General features: G+C 42.8%; 1 protein-coding gene across 1 annotated transcript in view; it reads right to left on the bottom strand.

Moving 5' to 3' along the window:
* The window catches only part of RGS9 (regulator of G protein signaling 9), a 57,845-nt gene that overhangs the window by 13,968 nt on the left and 24,015 nt on the right, over positions 1-19,862 (bottom strand). The window contains 9 exon segments of the mRNA XM_044449491.1: positions 2,167-2,228; positions 3,617-3,646; positions 8,912-8,983; positions 11,837-11,918; positions 13,176-13,252; positions 15,126-15,184; positions 16,910-16,961; positions 17,568-17,674; positions 17,805-17,855. Coding sequence (XP_044305426.1) covers positions 2,167-2,228; positions 3,617-3,646; positions 8,912-8,983; positions 11,837-11,918; positions 13,176-13,252; positions 15,126-15,184; positions 16,910-16,961; positions 17,568-17,674; positions 17,805-17,855 — 592 coding nt within the window.

A 19,862-nucleotide genomic window follows, 5' to 3' on the forward strand; every position in this document is an offset into this window, starting at 1 on the left:
TTGGAATCACATAGTGCTGCATGACATCAGTCCTTCTGAATGATTGATCTCATGTGGTCCACCAGTACAATGCTGTCACATCTTGTTACTTGTCCTCACCAATAGTCAAAATGAAGATGGACAGACAGGGCGTGTTCACATGATACAACTGTGAGGCAGCTGCGACAGTCTACCCTTTTTGGTTTGTCATGTCACAAAAACCTCACTGTGCTATTTCAGCATGGAATGTTTCATTTTGAGAAACCACAGACAGAAACAATGGTCTGTTCTAGGATTTTTCAGTACTGCTATTGTGTGTTGTGTTATCTGAACTGGAGAACACAGCTCATCATGGTACTGAGGCCAGAACCATAAGGCCATTTGACAAGAGCACCCCATTGCTGCATTTGCCAGACTGCTAACCAGAGAGAACAGCTGCCAGTTGGCATGCCTGCCAGATGTCCCCGTTCCTCCTGTCTCCTGCCCTACACTTCTTCTTTGGGACAGCAGTGGGCAATCAGCTGGCTGGCGCTGGGAGAAGAGAGTGCCTCTCCATTGAATCACCGGCACCACTCCCATACAAGCAGAAGCAGTGAGAATGCACCGGGTGGTGGATCCCCCCCAAGCTGGGGGCGGCTCACTGCAGCGGATTCCTCCATACTGCCCCTCGCACAAGAACAGCAGGGTGAGAAGCAGCTGGGTGGCGGCAGTGCCGAGTCGGGGGCTGAAGAGCAGAGCGCATCTCCAGTGCCACCCCTCTTGTTTGCCAGAGCAACCATCCCCCCAGCACATCTCACAAGCCAGTGGCAGGGGCAAGAATCCAGTGGGCAGTGCTGTGCAAAGCAGCAACCTACAGCAGGAAGGGGGGACCAGTGCCACCTTGCCTCAGCTCTCCTCCTCGCTACTTTTTACCCCTGCCACTGGCTTGCAAGCAGCAGCATGAGGGGTGTCCCTTTGGCACACACAAGGGAGCAGAAGAGGAATTGAGTGGTGCTGTTCCTTTCTCCCTCTTTTGCCTCAAGCAGGAGGGGAGGGTGCCTAAGCAACTTCTGTCACGTCCCGGTTGCTCTAAAAATGGACTATTGTTCCCTGTCTAAAATAGCTACTATTCAAATAGCTATTCCTTTCATTGGGTTGTCGAAATAAGGGAATATTAGTGTTGGGAATAATATTGGTAAGGATTCAGATGGGCTAGCCATTTATGGAAAGGTTAAACATCTTGGATAAATTGCTTATTAACTTGTGCAAAGTTTTTTTTTTAATCCTTCTCCCCATAAATGGGCAAATATGCCTATGCTGAAAATTTCTGTCTAGCTTTAATTGAAATTGGGACTTTCTGCATGTAAAGCATGTCTTCTGTGTCTAGGCTATGGCTAACTCCGTGCAGTAACAACACAGAAGCCATTTATTTGGGGAAATGCATAAATGTATTGCCACAATTGCAGGCTCTGGGCCATGTGCAGCCCTTCAGGAAGGAAGGGTCTCTCCACTGAACTGCCCATGACTTGCTACTCTGCAATGGTCTGTACAATGCCTCCAATTTCACTGACATCAGCAGCACTGCTGACGGGATTGTTCCTGGGGCCTATTAACAAGCTTCAGGGGGACAGTTTAGCAGCCACGTTCTCTGTGCTCAGCCCTGTGAGCACAGCTACTGGAGTGCCACCTAGAATATGTTGTTGCTGCTGTGTTCAGATATCTGGCAACAGTCTGACTACTAGACTATCATATTCTGGGGCTTTTTATAGGCCTAAAGGAGGACCCCAGCAGGGTGTGTGTGGGTTTGTAGGAAGTGCGGCTTCGTAAGTGTCTGTAAAACTTCCGGCCCCATCTATTTACAGCTCCGCCCTTCACTTTGATTCCCAAAGGACTTACCAGCCACCAGTGCAGCCCTCCATCGAAACATGCTGCTCAACCCTGTGATAGAACAATCACATCCCTTGCCAGCCTATCTGGGCTTAAAAAGCCATGTCTCCAGGTCATAAGTAGTAAGCTCAAGACAGGCATTAGTCATGACATTTTTATTTTAAAACAAATCCCCAGCTAAAAGTATCTTTTGGGGAAAAATGCATGATTGCTAATCAATCGAAGGGAATAACAGCCAACAGTGAGGGCAGATGGGAATAGTAGGCCAAGTCATCTGGAGGGCATCTGAAGTCATTTGGCATAAACAATATGAGAACTTACGCTCCCAAGGAGACAGATGACTTTACTGTAGTCTTCATGATGGCTTGCTGGTAGTACATGATCTGCGAAGGCACACAGTTTTCATTATGTTAGCAGAAAAACAAGCACTTTAATGAAAATTTCCCCTATTAAAAAGGAATATTCTTCCATAATATTAACGCACCACGGGAAGATGCCTAGGCTAGTACTCAGAAGACACCTTCTTGCAGGGTAAGTTAAGAGGGTGTGCAGTTTCTCAGCTGAAAGTGTGAGAAATAACATAAATTACTGCAGCTTCCCTGAACACGTCCTGCAACACAAAATGCTCCACCTGTTCTGTTCCTACAAGCACCTCCATCTACAGCAGAAGTGGTCAGCTTGTGGCCTTCAAGATGTTTTGACCTAAAGACTTGTAGTGTGTAGGTGCAAACATGCTGGAGGCCATAAGAGGGGAATAATGGGAGTTGCAGGCCAAACATCTAGAGGGCTACAAGTTGCCCACCCTTGACTGATGACATGGAAAAGCAGGGTCAGCATGGGATAGAATCATACATGTGCATGAACTGCAGGGACTGGAAATTAAGTGGCATGTAAGTGACTCAGTGCAATGCACCCATTGTGGTATCGGGTTGGTAATTCCAGCTGAGAAAGGAAGGCAAAGAGCTGCTCCTACTCTCAAATAAAATGAAGTAGCCATTCATTAGCTACCAAATCATACATGACTAAATAACAGAATTAAGTATATATTCTGCCATGTCAGTGAAAGCAGGAGGTAAGTTGGGGAGCATGAGGGTGGGGGAATTGGGCTTTTCTGCCTTAGGCTTGGGATGTATGAATTTTGTTTCATGGATTGTCAAGGCATCTTTCATTCTGTTGTCTGCTCATTCATATAATTGGATTTTTTAAAGGAACATATGAGAAATTTGTTTCATCTGTGTTCATCCACATTAGCTCAGCTGCAAATTTGCACAAATCTGCTCAAAGTTTAAAAAAAAAACCCTGCATGCAAGTCTGAGTGATTCTGAAACTGCCAGTCCACTGAAGAATATGCAGATGAGAGAAATAGGAATTTAAACTCATTTGAATCCTACTTTAGGAACCAGACATCTTGAGCTACTATTTTAAAAGCTGAAGCCAAGCCAAGGATGAATGGGAGTGAACCCTGATGGTAAATTCTCCGAGAATCTTTACCTGCCTAGGTGTACTTAAAGGCTATACAGTGATCTCAGCCTGAGAATGAAAATCCAATTGATTTAATTTTATTCATATGTTTTAAAAAAGAAAATCACCCAGACATAGCCTTGAACATGGCAAGCATGTGTGGTGCCCCCAAGCAGTCTGCAGACTATTTCAATAGACTTTTATATAGTGCATCTAAAAGATGGATGCTTTTATTAGGGCTTGATGGTTATCAGTATTAATAAAAACACTCACTGATTAGTATTTATTACTGAAGTGAAAAAGAAATTACCTCTCTCCTGTAAACATCCATTGTCTTTTTCTGTGAAACAAAGGAACATAATAGCAAAATAAAAATGAAAATATGTTTGTGTCTTCAAAACTGCATTGGAACAGAGGGCTTATCCTCTTTTAACAATTATAAACTAATTTCAGATTAACATCTACCCACACATCTAAAAAAACCAACTGATGGTGATGTGTTTCCACCCATAATATGATTTTGTTCAGCTTTATTTAGCAGATAGCATTGTCTGCTCCTTTTCAGCCTATGTATGTGTGTGAATTTAATTACAGGGTTATTCTAATGTAGCTAATATAGATTCATTTAGGAGACAGAGATTAGATCATTCAGTATTAGTTAAAGGCGACAGGAACTGACACATTGCAAAACATAAACATTCCAATTAAAAGCCTCAGAAACAATATCTGCTGTGCTATGCTGTGATGTAAATAACTCAGATGATGTTACGTGTCACCCACCAGCCAGCAAGCAACTGAAAACTAGAAATTAACTGTAGGCTGTTTGTTCCTATTCCCTTTGAAGTCTCATGCCATGACTTTGTTTGGAATAAGCTGATGGAAACAGAGGGAAGGTACAGCAAGCAGAGGCAGAAGCTACTAAATTTTGTGGATGCCCTTTTGCTTCTATGATTCTCATTCAATCACCCACCAGTTCATCTAGTGCAAATCTGCCAAATGTGAGGGGCTAATTATTACATGCAAATATGCAGTGATTTTCTTTACTTTTTTAAAAAGCAAGTACATGAGGCATGCAGGATGGGGGTACTTTGAGTGGAAAAACACTGAGAGGGAAGAAGCTTCTGTATAACCTGTTTCTTGTAAGCCATCTTTCCTCAAGTACTGCACTTCGTACAAGATCCTAAATGCATACTTGCATTTTATGACAGGTATTTTCCTCCTCAGAAAATAACAGCCAAAATGGAAGAAGCTGAGCATTCTTCCTCTTTCCCAAAGCTGCTTTTCCTTTTAAAGAACAGCACTGAAGTAAGGCTAGGTGCACAAGCAGGTTAACATTCTGACTATGAGCTCTGTAATGGGATGGCAGCATAATGCAGCTTGCTAGTTGCTTTTCCAGAGCTGACCTGTGAATTAGGGCACTGCTTCAGAGGTGAGCAGAATAATTTCCCCCTAATTAAGCACATTACTTTATCCCAGAGAATATCAGATGTTCACTGATAGCCAAGGCAATAGAGATACATAGTGGGATTTCCCTGTGGTGGTCCCTATACCTCTGTGTGTGTGTGTACGCGCACACGCATGCGCATACAGCAAGCCATTGACTCTAAAACAGACATTGTTAGGATACTTCATGCTCCCATCAGAGAACCCACAAACATACTCAGTCCACCAGAATTCCCAACAATCAGCTAAATTACAATATTTAACTGTGAGTAGCTAATCCACTGAATGTAAACGTTTACCAGTATAAAATCCAAAAGTCTGCTGGATTAGACTAGATCCATCCCTCATCCCCATTAAGCTCTATTTTCTCAGGATGATGTTTCTTAAGTATACAGTTGTATAAGGAGAGCAGTGATAATACGTATAAAGAATGTGACTCATATGGAAGTTATAGTTAGTCTTCTACAGAACAATCAAACAAGCACTTCACAGACAGGAAGGCCTTACATACATCGGAGAAAAATAGACTGGAGAGAAAGAGAAAAGAAAAGATAAGAAGGAAATGATTAATCAACTGTTTCAGAGAGCAAAAAAGCTCTTAATGAAGTGGGTGTTATGTTTTCTATTTTAAACTGAATAGTTTCATCCATCTATTCATTTTCCATCATGTTGTTATATGTCATGCATTCTCCATTTACCATTTATTGTCTAAATGAAACATACTTTGGATTGTTTCCATCTCATAATTGATTAGGGAGGGATTCAACTGTACATACATACCCAAGAATTCAGTTGAGGACAGTAGCAAATCTCTCAAAGAAGCTGAATTAACTTGGGAATTACACAAGCTATTTGTAGCTTTTTCACCTATCCATGTCATATCTCATACAAATGTCTCTGCAAATTCAACAATGTACTCATTTCACATTGATCACAGAATTTATGCCTTGAAAGTGGATTAACAACATAGACTGTAGCACTTGCATTTAGAAGACTCTATATGAAAGTGCCCCTGGCATTAACTATTTTTAAACAGTATATTCACTGAAAGCAAAACACAGAATACTCCAAAACTAAAACAGAAATACTCATAAATACCAAGAAGAACAATATGAAATACATAAAACCACCCTGTATAATGGCCTCCCTATTTCAAATTTGGACCATAAATTAGCAATATGAAAAGAGGACTTCTTTAGGGGGCTAGTAACAAAAATATATTATTTGCAATTGGAGATGTAGACCTGTGGTATTGACCTTCCCTGGATAAAGCCTCTCAAGCTACAGTGATACTCAAATGCATCTATAACTCCACTCCTGAGGAAGTGTATCTGTAGCTGAGATTAAAATCAACCTCGGATAAGTAATCCCCACCACTTTTTGTGGAAACAAAATGCCTCCACATTTAAAGGAAATGTGCCCAAAAAGCATCAACACATTTCACCTATCTAATCCTCCTTTGCTGACATGCAACTGCAGTGGGCTTTCCCACGGGATGGTCTTTTTATGCACTCCTGCTAAAACTGCTGTGTGTGAGTCAAATGATCCTTTCTTGCCAGGGGATCTCCTGTGGAGAATTCAGACTTCCCCCTTGGCTTTACTTTGTCAATTGCTGAGGAACTGCATTTTCCCAGCATTCAAGTCACTATTTGCTGTTGCTGAGGGAAACCCAATTGACCCAGCTACTAATCCCATCATCCACTCTGCCCCCCATCTCAGCAGAGGGAGGGTGAAAGAGCCAGTTTTTCCCTGCAACCCCTGCATCCCAGCAACTAATGGTACTTTGGTACTAATTCTTTAAAAAGCTATTGCCCCCACTGCTGCTTCTCATAATTAACTAGAAAGAAAATGAGAGAGAGAGAGAGAGAGAGAGAGCGAGAGAGCGAGAGAGCGAGAGCGAGCGAGCACTCTCTAATGCACTTCCAGTGTTCAACCTATATGTGTTCCCAACTGGAAGAGATTTTTCTGAGGCCTGAGAAAAATGAGTGCTCACCTACCGCAGGAATAAAAGATTTTCAAAAGACAGAAAAGTCTTATCAGGCAATAGAGGAGAAAGGATTGCATACAGCATGTTTTTAAAGCGTTGGAGCTTTGTGTGTGAATAAGTCCAGTGTCAGGAGCTTTCCAACACTGGTACACAAAAGTCTAAAGCTGTGCTCTGCACAGGGCTGTAAATATGTCAGCAACATAGCTTGGCTCAATCTTTTCTTGTTTCTTTTAGTTTACGTTTGGCTCCTCAGGGCTCCTTGTTCTCCTTTCAAACTGGCATGTCATCAGCCACTTCTTAAAGGTAAAAGTTAAATCCTGGACCCTAATATTTAGCTCTCCCCTTCAGTCTCCATGGCAACCAAACCCACTTGGCCAAAGCAATTACCTGGCTCTGACAGCTGAAAGGGCTGAAAAGCCTCACACAAATGAAAAGTTTATTAGCCTAGTGAAGGGCCTGATGAAAACAATTGCCGTGAGGAAGGCTTTGCCTTCATGCATGCCAAGCAACAAGCACGCCTCACCTTCAGCAGGGGGCCGACTGGCCTATAAATATCAGATCACTTCAGCTGCCTGGCTTGCATGTATATTATGACTAGAATGTATGTTCAGACCTCTTTTTCATTCTAAGGCTATTTCTACCACTGAAAATAAATTTGAGCTCAAAAGGATCTAATTCAAACTGCAGTACTGAACTTTGGTCTGGACTAGACTGTTGCAAATTGGGGCTTCAGTATCTTTAAAATCTGTTCTGCTCTCAACTTCTCCTGGTGAGCTTTTTATGATATACTTATTTATATATTGATATCCCACTTTTTTTCATTCAAGGCAGCTTACATCATTCTCCAGCTCACCATCTTATCCCCAAATCAACAACCCTGTGAGGTAGGCTGAGTTGAAGTCTGTGACCAGCCCAAAGTCACCCAGTGAGCTCCAGGGCTGAAGGGGGACTAGAGCCCAGATCCACTGAATCCCAGTCCTGAACTCTTAACCACCTCACCACACTTGCCCTCTGAAATTGAATACTTCTCCCAAAAATAATAATTAGAAAACCTGCCACACAGGAAAAACCAACACACCAGGGAGAGAATTGTACTGAAATCCTTCTCCGTGACATTTCTATGCCAGTTTTTATGCATAGGAAAGCTTTGGTTGGTTGGTTGGTTTTTTGTTCTCTCTCTCTCTCCCCATGTATGGGAACATTCAGTAATGCAAACTCCAGCTGCAGCACCAGAATCAAAATATTGAGATCCATAATAGCATTATGGCTGCAGAAGATGCAATTCTGATTATGACGATAGTAATGAAAATTGCCTCCTCTGCTTCACAAGCAGATACCACAAGCTGCTATTAGCCCTGATGGGCGAAAGTCCTGTACATGTAACCTTACTCTAAAGGCAAAAATATCTGCTTTTTTTTTTTTTTTTGGCGGGGGGGTGGGGAGATGACATTTACTGGGACAATGAAACCAGAAGGGAAAGAGTTAAGTCTAACACTACAGACTAATTCTGGAACACATTGCTTTCCCTGCAGTAACTATTTGTCAATGCTTAAAACCAATCATACATCTGCTGAATTTTGTCTAATTTGGCCTAAAAGTGAAACAGCTGAGATACTGATTGCCTGCTTCATTGAAAAAAGGCCAAAATGACCACCAGTAAAATAAATAAAAGTTCTGTGCAGTATCTAAAGGCAAACTTAAATTATGCTATGCCAGTGTAAACATCTCTAGCACAACCACAATGGTGTCTGCTGGTGCACTGATTTCCTGAGATCAGAGGTTGTGCCCCATTGAGGACTCTTCTCTGATTTGTATTCTTATGTGCTACTCTAATAAACTGAGGAAAATGAAAAGCTAGCAATTCATTTGCAAGAACTCTCATAATTTTTGCTAAGTTAGAAACTGGTGTGAATCCAGTGTTTTCAGAAGAATTAATACTGTTATGGTGTTCTATACCTCTTGGTTTCTGATTAGTTTCAATACTGGCTATTGGCCCTTTGGTTCTTACTAGCTAACTTAAGTTTGGCAGAGATTTATGGAATACATTTTAAAGAAATGCATATTTAAGAATATAATATTTGAATTTAAATTAATTTAAAATTACAGTGCCAATTTACAAAGTACCATAATCATTTGAGAATATAATCAAATTAAAATGTAGAAATGCAAACTTACCTAGGTTACCTTATTTTCATTGGGATCAGTTACTCGGTCTAAGCCATAGTCAAGAGTGTTTTGCATTCCTGGCTATCATATGGAAATAAAACAAAGCCCAACAATAACATGTTTGTGTCATATTTACATTGCTTTAGACCCTTGTTTATAATAAGATGTATGATTAAATCTTTTAGCAGGCAGTTGCAAAACAAATTTTGAAACAAAAAGATTGATAGTTCCAAAATAGAATAGCTTTGCTGTTTTGCTTACCAGATCTAAACCTAAACAAGGCAAACATTTTATAAATGTTCTATTTATTGTAGAAAACATAGTATGTCACAATGCCTCAGTGAGAACTGTATATTTTATAGCTTTGTAGAAGCATTGGAATTCGTGGATGCCGAATTCAACATCCTCGGGTTCTTAAGCCTTCATTTTTAAAATTTAAGTTTCTAGCCCTAAAAGCAGGCTTTGAGATACATGGTCAACATGGTATGCAATCATCAAAGACAGGGGAAGGCTTATGTTCTCAGGGGTTAAGCTTCAGTTTCCAGATGACCTCTTAGCACATCCCTAGGATTAGAAGAAGCAGACTCTATTCAGTATCTAGTACCACTGGATAGCAGGCCCCATACCAAGCAACTGACTAGGACTACAAGCTGCAATTTTAATTCTCCTCACTGCAAGGCATTGTGGGAAACTAAAATGGTGCTTCCTCTCATAATGCCCTAGAACAATGCTGCATCAGGGACACTCTCTGAACTATTTAATGCTAGCTCACAGCTGTCATCTGCGAAGCCCACAGTTGCAGGCCTACCGAAGTAGTAGACTATCAAAAGGGCCTTTGCTGAGGGGCCTTCAAAATGCAAAATTCCCTTTACTGTATACCTATTAAAAATACAAGGCCCTTCTTCATTTACACCTGGTGATTTTAGAGGAGCATTTTCTGTGGGTTGTATCCACTAGTGGCATTCTATTGGATCTAGCAGAAGAAAGTCACTGGTGGAACAGGTTGCCCTTTCCTCTCTGCAGCCCCCCACACACATCCCTCAAATTTGCTCAGAGCCTTGGAGCAGATTAGAGACATGCGATAGTGGTTGGTAATGCAGAGAGTAGAGGGTGGGAAGTACTGTAAAACAAGTGATACCACACTGTGCAAGTGGACTTCCAGCTGAGTGAGGTTTCAGTCCAATCCCATGCAATTCTAAGAATGTTCTAGCAAAATCTCAGCATGGAAAGTTAGACCATAGAGAGAAAATAGTACCCGTTGAAGGGAGGAATGCATCGATATGGCAAACAGATTGGTACTGGTATCAGAGTTGCTTTGAGCGTGGCTGAGTTTTGATCAGCCATCTGATGTCTGTTGAAGTTTGGTCATCAATAATTAAACCTCAGCCACTGCTATCTGAAAGGGGGGAAGGAGGGAAACAGCTCAAGAAAGAGTCAAATGCAGCTCTAGTGTGATCAAAGCCACTTCAATGGGGAGGATGAGTTAGGACCAAAGGGGTTCTGCCGCATATAGGCCTTTTCCACAGATGGTGTGTCTTCCCTGCCCTGCATCCCCCAAGCTAAGCTCCAATTACAGTCTGACATTTGCCGGAGGCTTATACCTTCTCTGTCTGTTAACTGCTGGGTTCTCAGTTGGCCTCTTATACTGTGTGCACAAATAAAAGTGGATCTTTGATTATGATTTGGGATTAGGGAATGTAGCTTCTTGGCATGTGTCAAAGTCATACGGCGTGCCGTGATCACCACAGTATTGCTTGGGGAACACCCCACTGGCATCTGCCAGAAGTGAGGCCAAAATAACAGAAGCCTGATGCTGCTGCATGGCCAGCTTGGAGTCTATTTTTCCAGTGGGGAAGATCTACCAAAAGCACCCTTCAGAGCAGCTCAAGGCATGAAGGATCAATATAGGCAAGTCAAGTAGTGAGGAGGCAGATGCTGTGCGCTCGTGGGTCATTTGTGTCACCACACTTGCATCAGCAGTGAGGTTGTGTGTGGGGAGTATAATCACAGCCCTGCAAAAAGACGGATCATCTCACGCAAACTATAGTAGCTGAGTTCAAAGAACCAAATATACATGAAGCAGATATTACAGCAGGCACATCTGTCAGAAGATGGGTTCATTCTCCAACTGCTACCTGTGTGAATTTGTGCCTCACTTCCCTCATCTACAGAAAGTTGGACTTCCTTATCTTTTTCACTAAAACAGCCCACTCACAGTTGAAGCTGCCTGCTGCATTTGTGTGTGATTTACTGCTCTGGCCTTGATGTCTTCCAATCAGATTCCTGCCTTTTACTGTATTTTGGTATCAGGAAAAATAAAGCATTCCGTTTCCTCCAATGAAAGAGTATCTGGCCTTACAGAAGTGTACCTCTGAATGAGTCAATATCAGGTTTGCTTCCATCCAGTTATGAGGCATCCCCAAATCATGCAGAAACATGGCAGCGGTTCTCCCCTGAGGGCAGGTAATCCTCATTCTTACATACACTAAAAGCAAAACCCTTCATGTGTAGGAAGGAGGCATTCCTCTGTTTTTAATCTGAGAATGGGTGTAAAAGTGTGCCTTAGTAGTCACTTCTGGATAAATTGGGGAAACAGAATCATATTGGAAAGCCATTCAGAACAGCCTAGAGCTCTTGCCTCTGGGACAGCTAGGAAGGGCAATCACACTGCATGTACCTTCCCCTCACTGTAGCATAAAGTGTTCCTCGCCAGAGCAAGTACATTTCTGCTTCATACAACTCTGTGAAAAATAAGAATCTGGCCATGCAAACCTAGTGGTGCCCCTCCCTACCCATTTTTCCCCTTCTTAAGTGCATTTGTATACATGTGTGTGAGGTTCTCAACATTTATTGAATAAATATGGGCTACTGCAGTTCAGATCATAATGAGAATCTTTAAAACATACTTAGAGGGTATGTCTATTTCTCACGTACAGGGGTTCGGTGTACCAGCCAGTAGGCTTTCTCTTGACAATCCAGAGCATACCGATCTTCCTTCTTTCGTTCTTTTCCTGTCCTGCAAAGCCAAGCAGAAGGTTCCACTTTAACAAATCAAAGTATGTGACTAATCTACTTTCTTGGGACTATTTGCACCTCTTTCACTGCAATTCCTGGCAAGCACTGGCTAGGAATTACTGACACTGAAACCACTTAGAATGCTGATGATGCAGAGTCATCTGCTACTTCAGGTTTTGCTGGGATTGTCTACTGCTTAGATTCAGGGATCACTGTCCCACCTTTCTTCTTCCATATGTGTGAATATTCTAACTATTAATTATTGAACCAAAAATGGAACAGAAATGTTCTTTAAAAAAACAACTGGATAAACGACTGATAAACGACTTTGAAGGGACCAGAAAGGTCTCTAGGTCACCAATCTCCTCAAAGCACAATTAGCATGTCATTGGGTTACAAGCAGATGATGTTTGAAGTCCAGTGAAGTCAACCTAAGAAGAGCGCTGCTGGTTCAGATCAGAGGCCTTTCTTATCCTACATCCTGCTTCTCACACTGGCCAGCCAGATGCTGTAGAACCACATGTGGGACATGAGGCCAATAGCAGGCCCCAGTCATGCTCACAGCTCCTCATGTTCAGAGGTGTGCTGCCTCTGATACAGGAAGTTGCATACAGCCATTGTAACTAGTAGCCAAGCACCTGCAGACTGTGTTGGAAAATGCAAAGCAAAAACTGTGATGGTAATCAGCGCCTGACTGCATCTATAGATAGACCTTGCTTTCAGTTTCACACGTGGTACTAGCTGGTTCGCCCTAAGAATGAATGCAACCCATCCTCTGAACTGGCCCACAGGAAAGGCTGACATAATTCTAGCTTGTCATTTAACACAGAGATTATAGCACAGGTTTTGTATAAATTGTGACTCTGCCTCAGCATTTCCAGGCTCACATTCTGCCACATTAACTCCTAAAACAGCTACTGAGAATTACTGGAAGTCTTCACTGTATATAGATTTCAAAGTTAGCCACCCTCCTCATCAAAGAAAAGGAAACGATTTTGACTGAAAACATTATTTACACCTTTCAAGCAGATCTTGAAACCCATTTCCCATGTGGTTCTTTGCTTGTAGAAGTGCAACCCCATTTAGTGATGGTTAGTCGCAAGAGGAAAGTCAAGGGTTTCACTCATGCAACAATGTGAGCTTTGAAAGCTGTTTTTTCAAAAGAGGGTGTCTGAAAAAGAGAAGGATCCATTGTCAAGGGCCAGGCGGTTGTTTATTGCTTGACCCACCTCTAGAGTAAAACTAAAAAATGCCTTACCTATACTGCTCCTTGGCCTGCATAATAATAAAGTCCCATTTGTGGTTGATCTTTTTGTTCAGCATGTTGTAATGTTCCTAGAAACACAACAGTTCATTGTGAGAGATCAATGAAGTCAGCAGGTTTCCATTTTGCTCTCAAAGTGAAGGCTGTAACGAAGCACCATGGCAGGCTGCTCTGTGTATGAAGCACTGAAGGGGTTTGATAGGGAGATTTTGTCCCTTGGAATATGAAACAAAATAGCATATGTAAATAAGCCACTGCAGTTATTACTCCATGTGGGTGCAGTGATACGTTATAGGAAACACGGGGCTGCTGCTAATCTAGGTAGCCCTGGACTGAGTTATATACACCAGCTCAGAACTTTGATCCATCTAGGCCACTGCTGCGTACACTGGTTGGCAGCAGCTCCCCAGGGGCTCCAGCAAGAATCTTTTCCAGCCCTGCCCAGAGATGTCAGGGACTGAACCCAAACATTTCTGCATGCAAAGCACATGCTCTGCCATGCAACCATCCTAACCTTTCCTCAAGGCGGGACTGATTCTGTCTTCTCTGTGTGGACTTCTCTGATTCCTCCTCCATAATATATTTCATTTCATTCCTATGCAATTTAATAGCCAAAGCTCTTTGGGAAATTTTTGGGGGTCACAAAAATTGTGACCCCCAAAATGCAGCATACTATAAAATCTTTAACATAGACAATTCAGTTTACTTGATGGCCAGATGCCATTACAAGTGTGTTTTATCCTGACCTTGCTCCACATCATTAGAGGGTGAAGTTAGGGAAGCACATCACCTAATGATGTCAGGATGCAAGGAGAGTTAAGCCACAAGCAATGGGGGGCGGGGGGGGACATAAGAACTTGACACTAGACTGCTAAATTGTTCTTATAATATGTAGCGCCACGGACATTCCAATCTTGCATGGTGACCAAGGGAGCATGTTGAGACACAAGAAGGTACTGTGACTTCTGGCATTCTCCAGCTAGACGTTGCAGGCCTTGTTTGTTTGTTTAAACGTGCATAGATCACATCATAATTGCTTTACCTGGTTGAGCACTTGCCTGTTATTATATAGTAAAAAAATCTTACATTAATGTGTCTTATATATCCACACAAATCAACAAAAAATCTATACCGTGCATCAGCATTACATTAAAAAAAACCCTGTCTTACCAAAGATATTCACCACTTCTGCAATCCATCAGTTTCTGTATAAACCTATGAATTTATTTATTGATTTTCTATACTGCCCAATAGCCAACAAATAAAACCATGTAATATAGGAATATGACAAAACGCAATTAAAACTTTTTACATTTTTTAAAATTACAGAATAAAACCAGAGTAAAAAAGAACAAATTCTCACTGCACCCATTTGGTAAATAACAGTTCAAACTTTGCCAGAGAACCAGCCATTTTGGTCAGATATACACTCAATATCGCCCCTCTCCAGGATCTATGCAAGCATTAGTAGGATATATAATGAATTATATCTTCTACTTCTCCCAATCCACAAAGGCATGAATGTTTCTCACAGGAAATATCACCCAAATCTATTACCATTGTCTGTAAACTGTACTAAGATTAAAGATTTTAGTTCAAAAAGATAATTCAGTTAATTAAGTATCTATTTCATTAGGAAATAAAAAGACAAAATTCTGGAAAGCAGACTATTGGTCAAATCTTTTCATCATTGAAGATTTCAAAATTTCCTTGGCTTTTACTGAAGCCTGACTGAATAGGGACCCTTTGGCCAAACCATACCGTTCAACATCCTATTGATGTGAGCTAGCCAGGAATTATAGGTTCCTATGCACATCACATTTAATTAAAATAATGCAACAAATTGATCCAAAGCAAAAATTGTAGTAATAGTTGCATGGTTTTATTGAAGATGCTTAGTCAAAAGTTTGTATAAGAATATTGTATGTCCTAAGTTCTACCTACCTTTTCATATTCTTCAAGAATTCCTTTTCGTTTAATATTTTTCTTGGCTAGGTAAATGGCTGGGAACACAGAAAAAAAGGCTGCATTATTTGTCCAACTGCAAAACCCATGTAATTAATGAGATGGCAAAACAACTCAGAACAACATTTTTTCCTAAATTAGCCCTGTCCAGATTCATTCCTGTTGCTTTTGCAAGAAACAGATGTGATTCCAGTGTCCGTCCAACCCACACAGACCACATATGCCATTATCACTATCTTATTATCTATCTCTCTATTAGATTTATATCCCACTTCTTTCTTACACTGAACCCAAAGCAGCTTACAGCATTTTCCTCCTGCTGATCTCAATCTTATCCCCACAACAACAACCCTGTGCAGTTGGGATAGGTTGGGCTGAGAGTCTGCAACTGGCCCAAAGTCACCTGGTTGGCTCCATGGCCAAGCAGAAACCAGAACCCAGCTGTTTGGAGTCTCAGACCCATGCTCTTACCAACTACACCATATGCATAAATCCTATGCTGGCTTATGGTACATCAGTGCACACCATAGGTACACACACCATAGGTGTGTACACACCATAGGTGTAATGAAGGCAATACCAATCTGAGCTGTGATGACAGCAGCCATGCTGGTAGCAGCTTAAGGAAAGGATGAGGAGAATATTCCGAGTGCAGGATCCAGATCTCTTGGACAAACTCTCCTATTCAGGCTTTGATATGAGTGTTGGATATAAATAGATGTAAGATCAAAATGGGTACATTCCTTATGTCCAGGTCAGCAGCTAGCGATTTTTATATGCTTAAGGTTACAATCCTATCCTATTCAAGTATGCTACTTTGAGCTCAATGCAAAGTAGACATGCATAGGATTGTACTGCAAAAGTCCCAAGAGAGATGTTATCAAAATAGTACTGTGCTGCTATATGAAGATCTGGTGAAGATTTTTAAATATAGCTTTGCTTTTTTCCCCTTCATGGCCTTTAAAAACTGGTGATTGCTAGCTGAACATATGAAGGGAACTCATACGAAATCAGATCATTGGTCGAACTAGCCCAGGGCTGTAGTCTGACAGGAAACTGTTGAGCCTTCCTCTGTCGTTTCTTGGGCTCCTTTTAACTGACAGTGGCACAGGCTGACCTAGGACTTTCTGTGAGCAGATCAAGGGCTACCAGTGAGCTACGAAACTACCTGTTTCGGTGGACATGAAGAACACAGTTCAGAGGTACAATTTCAAAAGTTCAAAAGCTTCAGAATTTACCATATCACTGACTTGCATGTGTGAACCATGCTTTTAAGTTTGTCCACAAGAAAGTAATACTCTTTGGGCCTGAACTGTAAAACCTCAGCCTGCAGCGGAAGCCTGCATTTTCAAATGCTCTGCTTTGTGAAAAAAAGAGAAAAAACCCTCTGTGGCTGTGGAATGCTAGCATATGAGGAAGAAGGGTTTCTAGCCTCGCCTTCTTGCTTGTAGGTCTGTTTTCAGTGTAGAGGGATTCTTTGTATGAAAAGGCAAATTCTAGCATGTGATCTTTCCATGGACACTTTGAAGTGGTACAGTTCCAGGAAGTGTTGTACTGCACAGTTTCTCTGAATGTGCTCTGAGCTACTATTTGAAAGAATCGTTGAAGTGAAGAGGAAGTGGGAGGATGGAATCCTCTTTAAAAATGTTTTGGCAGAAATTGTTGATCACTTAAACATTGCTCATTCCCATTCTACCTAGAGCATAAATTTCTTTTAATTTCAACAAGGCGGCAGATAGTGCCTCTCCACAGTTTTGCCTTACCATAGTCTGTATCTTCTGCTGTCCACTGCTGAGTTGGCCAGAAGTATGGTGTCTGCAAGAAAAACTAGAAAACTGAGACTCAGATTATCAATCCATATTGTAACTAGATTCTCTAAATCAGTAAAGAGAAACTTTTTTCAGCCCAAAGGGCAAAATGATTCCAGGCAAGCATTTCAGGGACTACATGACACTATGAAAACTGAAAACAGACGGCTTTATTAGGTTTTAGTCCTATACTTCATAAAAGCTGCCATATATAAACCTTCATGTTGATTGTAAAGCAGTATATACACATTTTAGACACATCAAGAAAAATACACTATTATTTTATTTATTTATTTATTTATTTATTTATTTATTTATTAAAACATTTTTATGCCGCCCCATTTGCCGAAGCCTCGGGGCGGCTTACAAACAATATTCTGCATGTCACCACTTGGCATGGTCCTGCCATGAGCTGGAGACAATCTACCACCTGCTCTTCCTGCTTCCCCGGAATTCTGATCAGGTGCTGAAGTGCAGTAAATGTTCCCTACATGGGGTGGGTGATTTCTTGAGGTCTGGGGGCCATTTTCAAACCCCCTGCACTGGTTGCAGTTCACACAGTGCTGTGGGCCCCAAGGTACCTGTCCTATGTTTCAGTTGCTGCTGCACTTACCTGAAATCTGTAGAGGCTGCTATCTGGCCTGAGAGTGAGATTCTTTGGTTCCTGAAGAGGATAGATGTATCCATATCCAACAATCATATTTCCCAAGCTGAGTGCCTCTAAAAACAAACAGAGTCTTCTTTTTTCATTGGTACAGACACAGTAAAGTCTATTTAAAAGACAGGAATTCAGATATAACCAATATTGGAAGACTGACAAAGTACTAACTGGTTTTATAACTCTACCCACCTTCATTGGTTATCTGTAAGCGCTGCATAATCCACTGTAATATATCAGAACCTGCAAGGCAAAATCAATAACATAAAACGTGAACAGTCAGAAGCAGAGTTTTATTACATTCTAACTCAGTGACCTGTCAGCAGTAACTATCACTAATACAGGTGTCTTGAGGGGGAAAAAACAGATCCAGACATGCAACTGCTAGCCTGAACTGCAAGATACTTGTCACTGGAAGCAAAATAATCTTTTTCCAGGTATTTGAAAATAGTTTAAAAAGTGATCACTGCCCTATTGTGCATGCTCATTTCACATTCACTTCTGAGGAATAGTACTTGAAGATGTTTGCATTATTAGAAAAACATACAAAACCTGTTCAATCAGAGGGAAGAATGGGGCACAAGAAACACATTCTGATGGAGCAGCTCTCCCAACCTGGACACACCTGGATACCAGGATCAACCTCTAAGACTTCTTCTGAGTCACCTCTGAGGGGGGCTTGGAGAATGGCAACTGGAAGGGAGAGGGCCTTCCCAGCGCTGGATCCCCAGTTATGGAATGATCTCCCCCTACTGAGCCCTCCCCCTTGCATCAGCTAAGAGTGCTCTCTTCTCCCAGGCATTTCATAGCATGGTGGGGCATTTGTACCAGCTGTTTTTAATGGGTCTAGTTTGTACTAAACTTGTTTCAGCTGGCAAAAAATTTTGATTTTTTTATATTGGAAAATTGTGCTATTTTTGTTGTGTTTGTGGTCTGTGTTTATGAATTGTTGTGAACCACCCAGACAGCTTTGCCTACAGGGGAGCATTATGAAATACATAAATACATGGGTATATGCCATCAGAAGCAAACCTGCTACTAGAATTAGAACACCCTCCGTGCTCCACAGCTCCGCGGCCGAACACCTGCTGCGCCACACTGCCGCCGCCGCCGGACCTGAGGGCACCACCGGGCCGGGGGCCAGCTGACGCCACGCCTGTGGCCACCGCTGGACCACCCCGGGCACGGAGGACGCTGGGGCCACGCCAGAGCCACTCCAGGCCCGCTGTCGACGGCGCAGAGGAGGGCGCCGCCATCTTGACGCTGGGCGGGTTCCCGCGCCCCCCCTGCTCCCCCCCTGCCGGCAACGGTGAGAGCGACGCCAATCGGGGCAGGGCGCGTGGGCAGGCACCAGCTTAACCCGCCGGACGCGGCCTGGGGCCGGCAGCCGAAGGGCGACGGCCAAAGGGCGGTGCCGCCGTTTGTGGCCGTGCAGGGCTGGGCTGGGGGGAGGACTAGGTCGGTGGGGGGGGATTTCTAATTTTGTATTGGGGGGGTGGTAAGGGGGAGTTTTTGATTGTTTTAAAGGTTTTTATTGTATTTTAATCTGTTTTATGGAGTCATCCCTGGCCATGCCGACACTTGAGTTTCCTGGGGAGTGCGGGGGCGCTGCCATTGGCGTGGTCACGGGCAATGGGCGTTACAGCGGTGGGGGCTTAACGTGTCTGCGTAGAAGAAGGAGGGACAGATGGCTGACACCTGTCCCTCTTTCTGGTTTTGTCCCCAGCCGGAGGGTGCCAGGTAGTCTTGTCAACTGCCCTTCGGGCCTGATGGTGCTGCTGCTTAATGCCAGATTGGTCTACAATAAATCTTCCCTCATCCACAACTTGATTGTGGATGAGGGGGCTGACCTGGCTTGCATAATGGAGATGTGGGCGGGAGAGGGGGAGGGATATCGCCCTCTCTCAAATGTGCCCGCCCGGGTATTTAGTTCAGCACCGTCCACCCCTGGAGGGGAGGGGAAGGGAGGGGAGGGGGGGTCGCTTTGGTTTACCGCGCCTCTATCTCCCTCACGGGACTTCCGGTCCCTTTGAGGCCAGGGCTGGAGTGTCTCTACTTGGTGTTGGGTGACCGAGACAGATTGGGGATTCTGTTGGTGTACCGTGCACCCTTCTGCCCAACAGTCTCCCTGCCTGAGCTGACAGAGATCGTCTCGGACCTGGTGTTGAGGACCCCCAGGATGTTGGTCCTGGGGGACTTCAATCTCCATGCCGAGACTGGTCTGACCGGGGTGGCTCAGGACTTCATGGC

Source organism: Varanus komodoensis, unplaced genomic scaffold (assembly GCF_004798865.1).
Source record: "Varanus komodoensis strain SLA01 unplaced genomic scaffold, ASM479886v1 scaffold59_1, whole genome shotgun sequence".
In the NCBI taxonomy this organism is placed as follows: domain Eukaryota; kingdom Metazoa; phylum Chordata; class Lepidosauria; order Squamata; family Varanidae; genus Varanus; species Varanus komodoensis.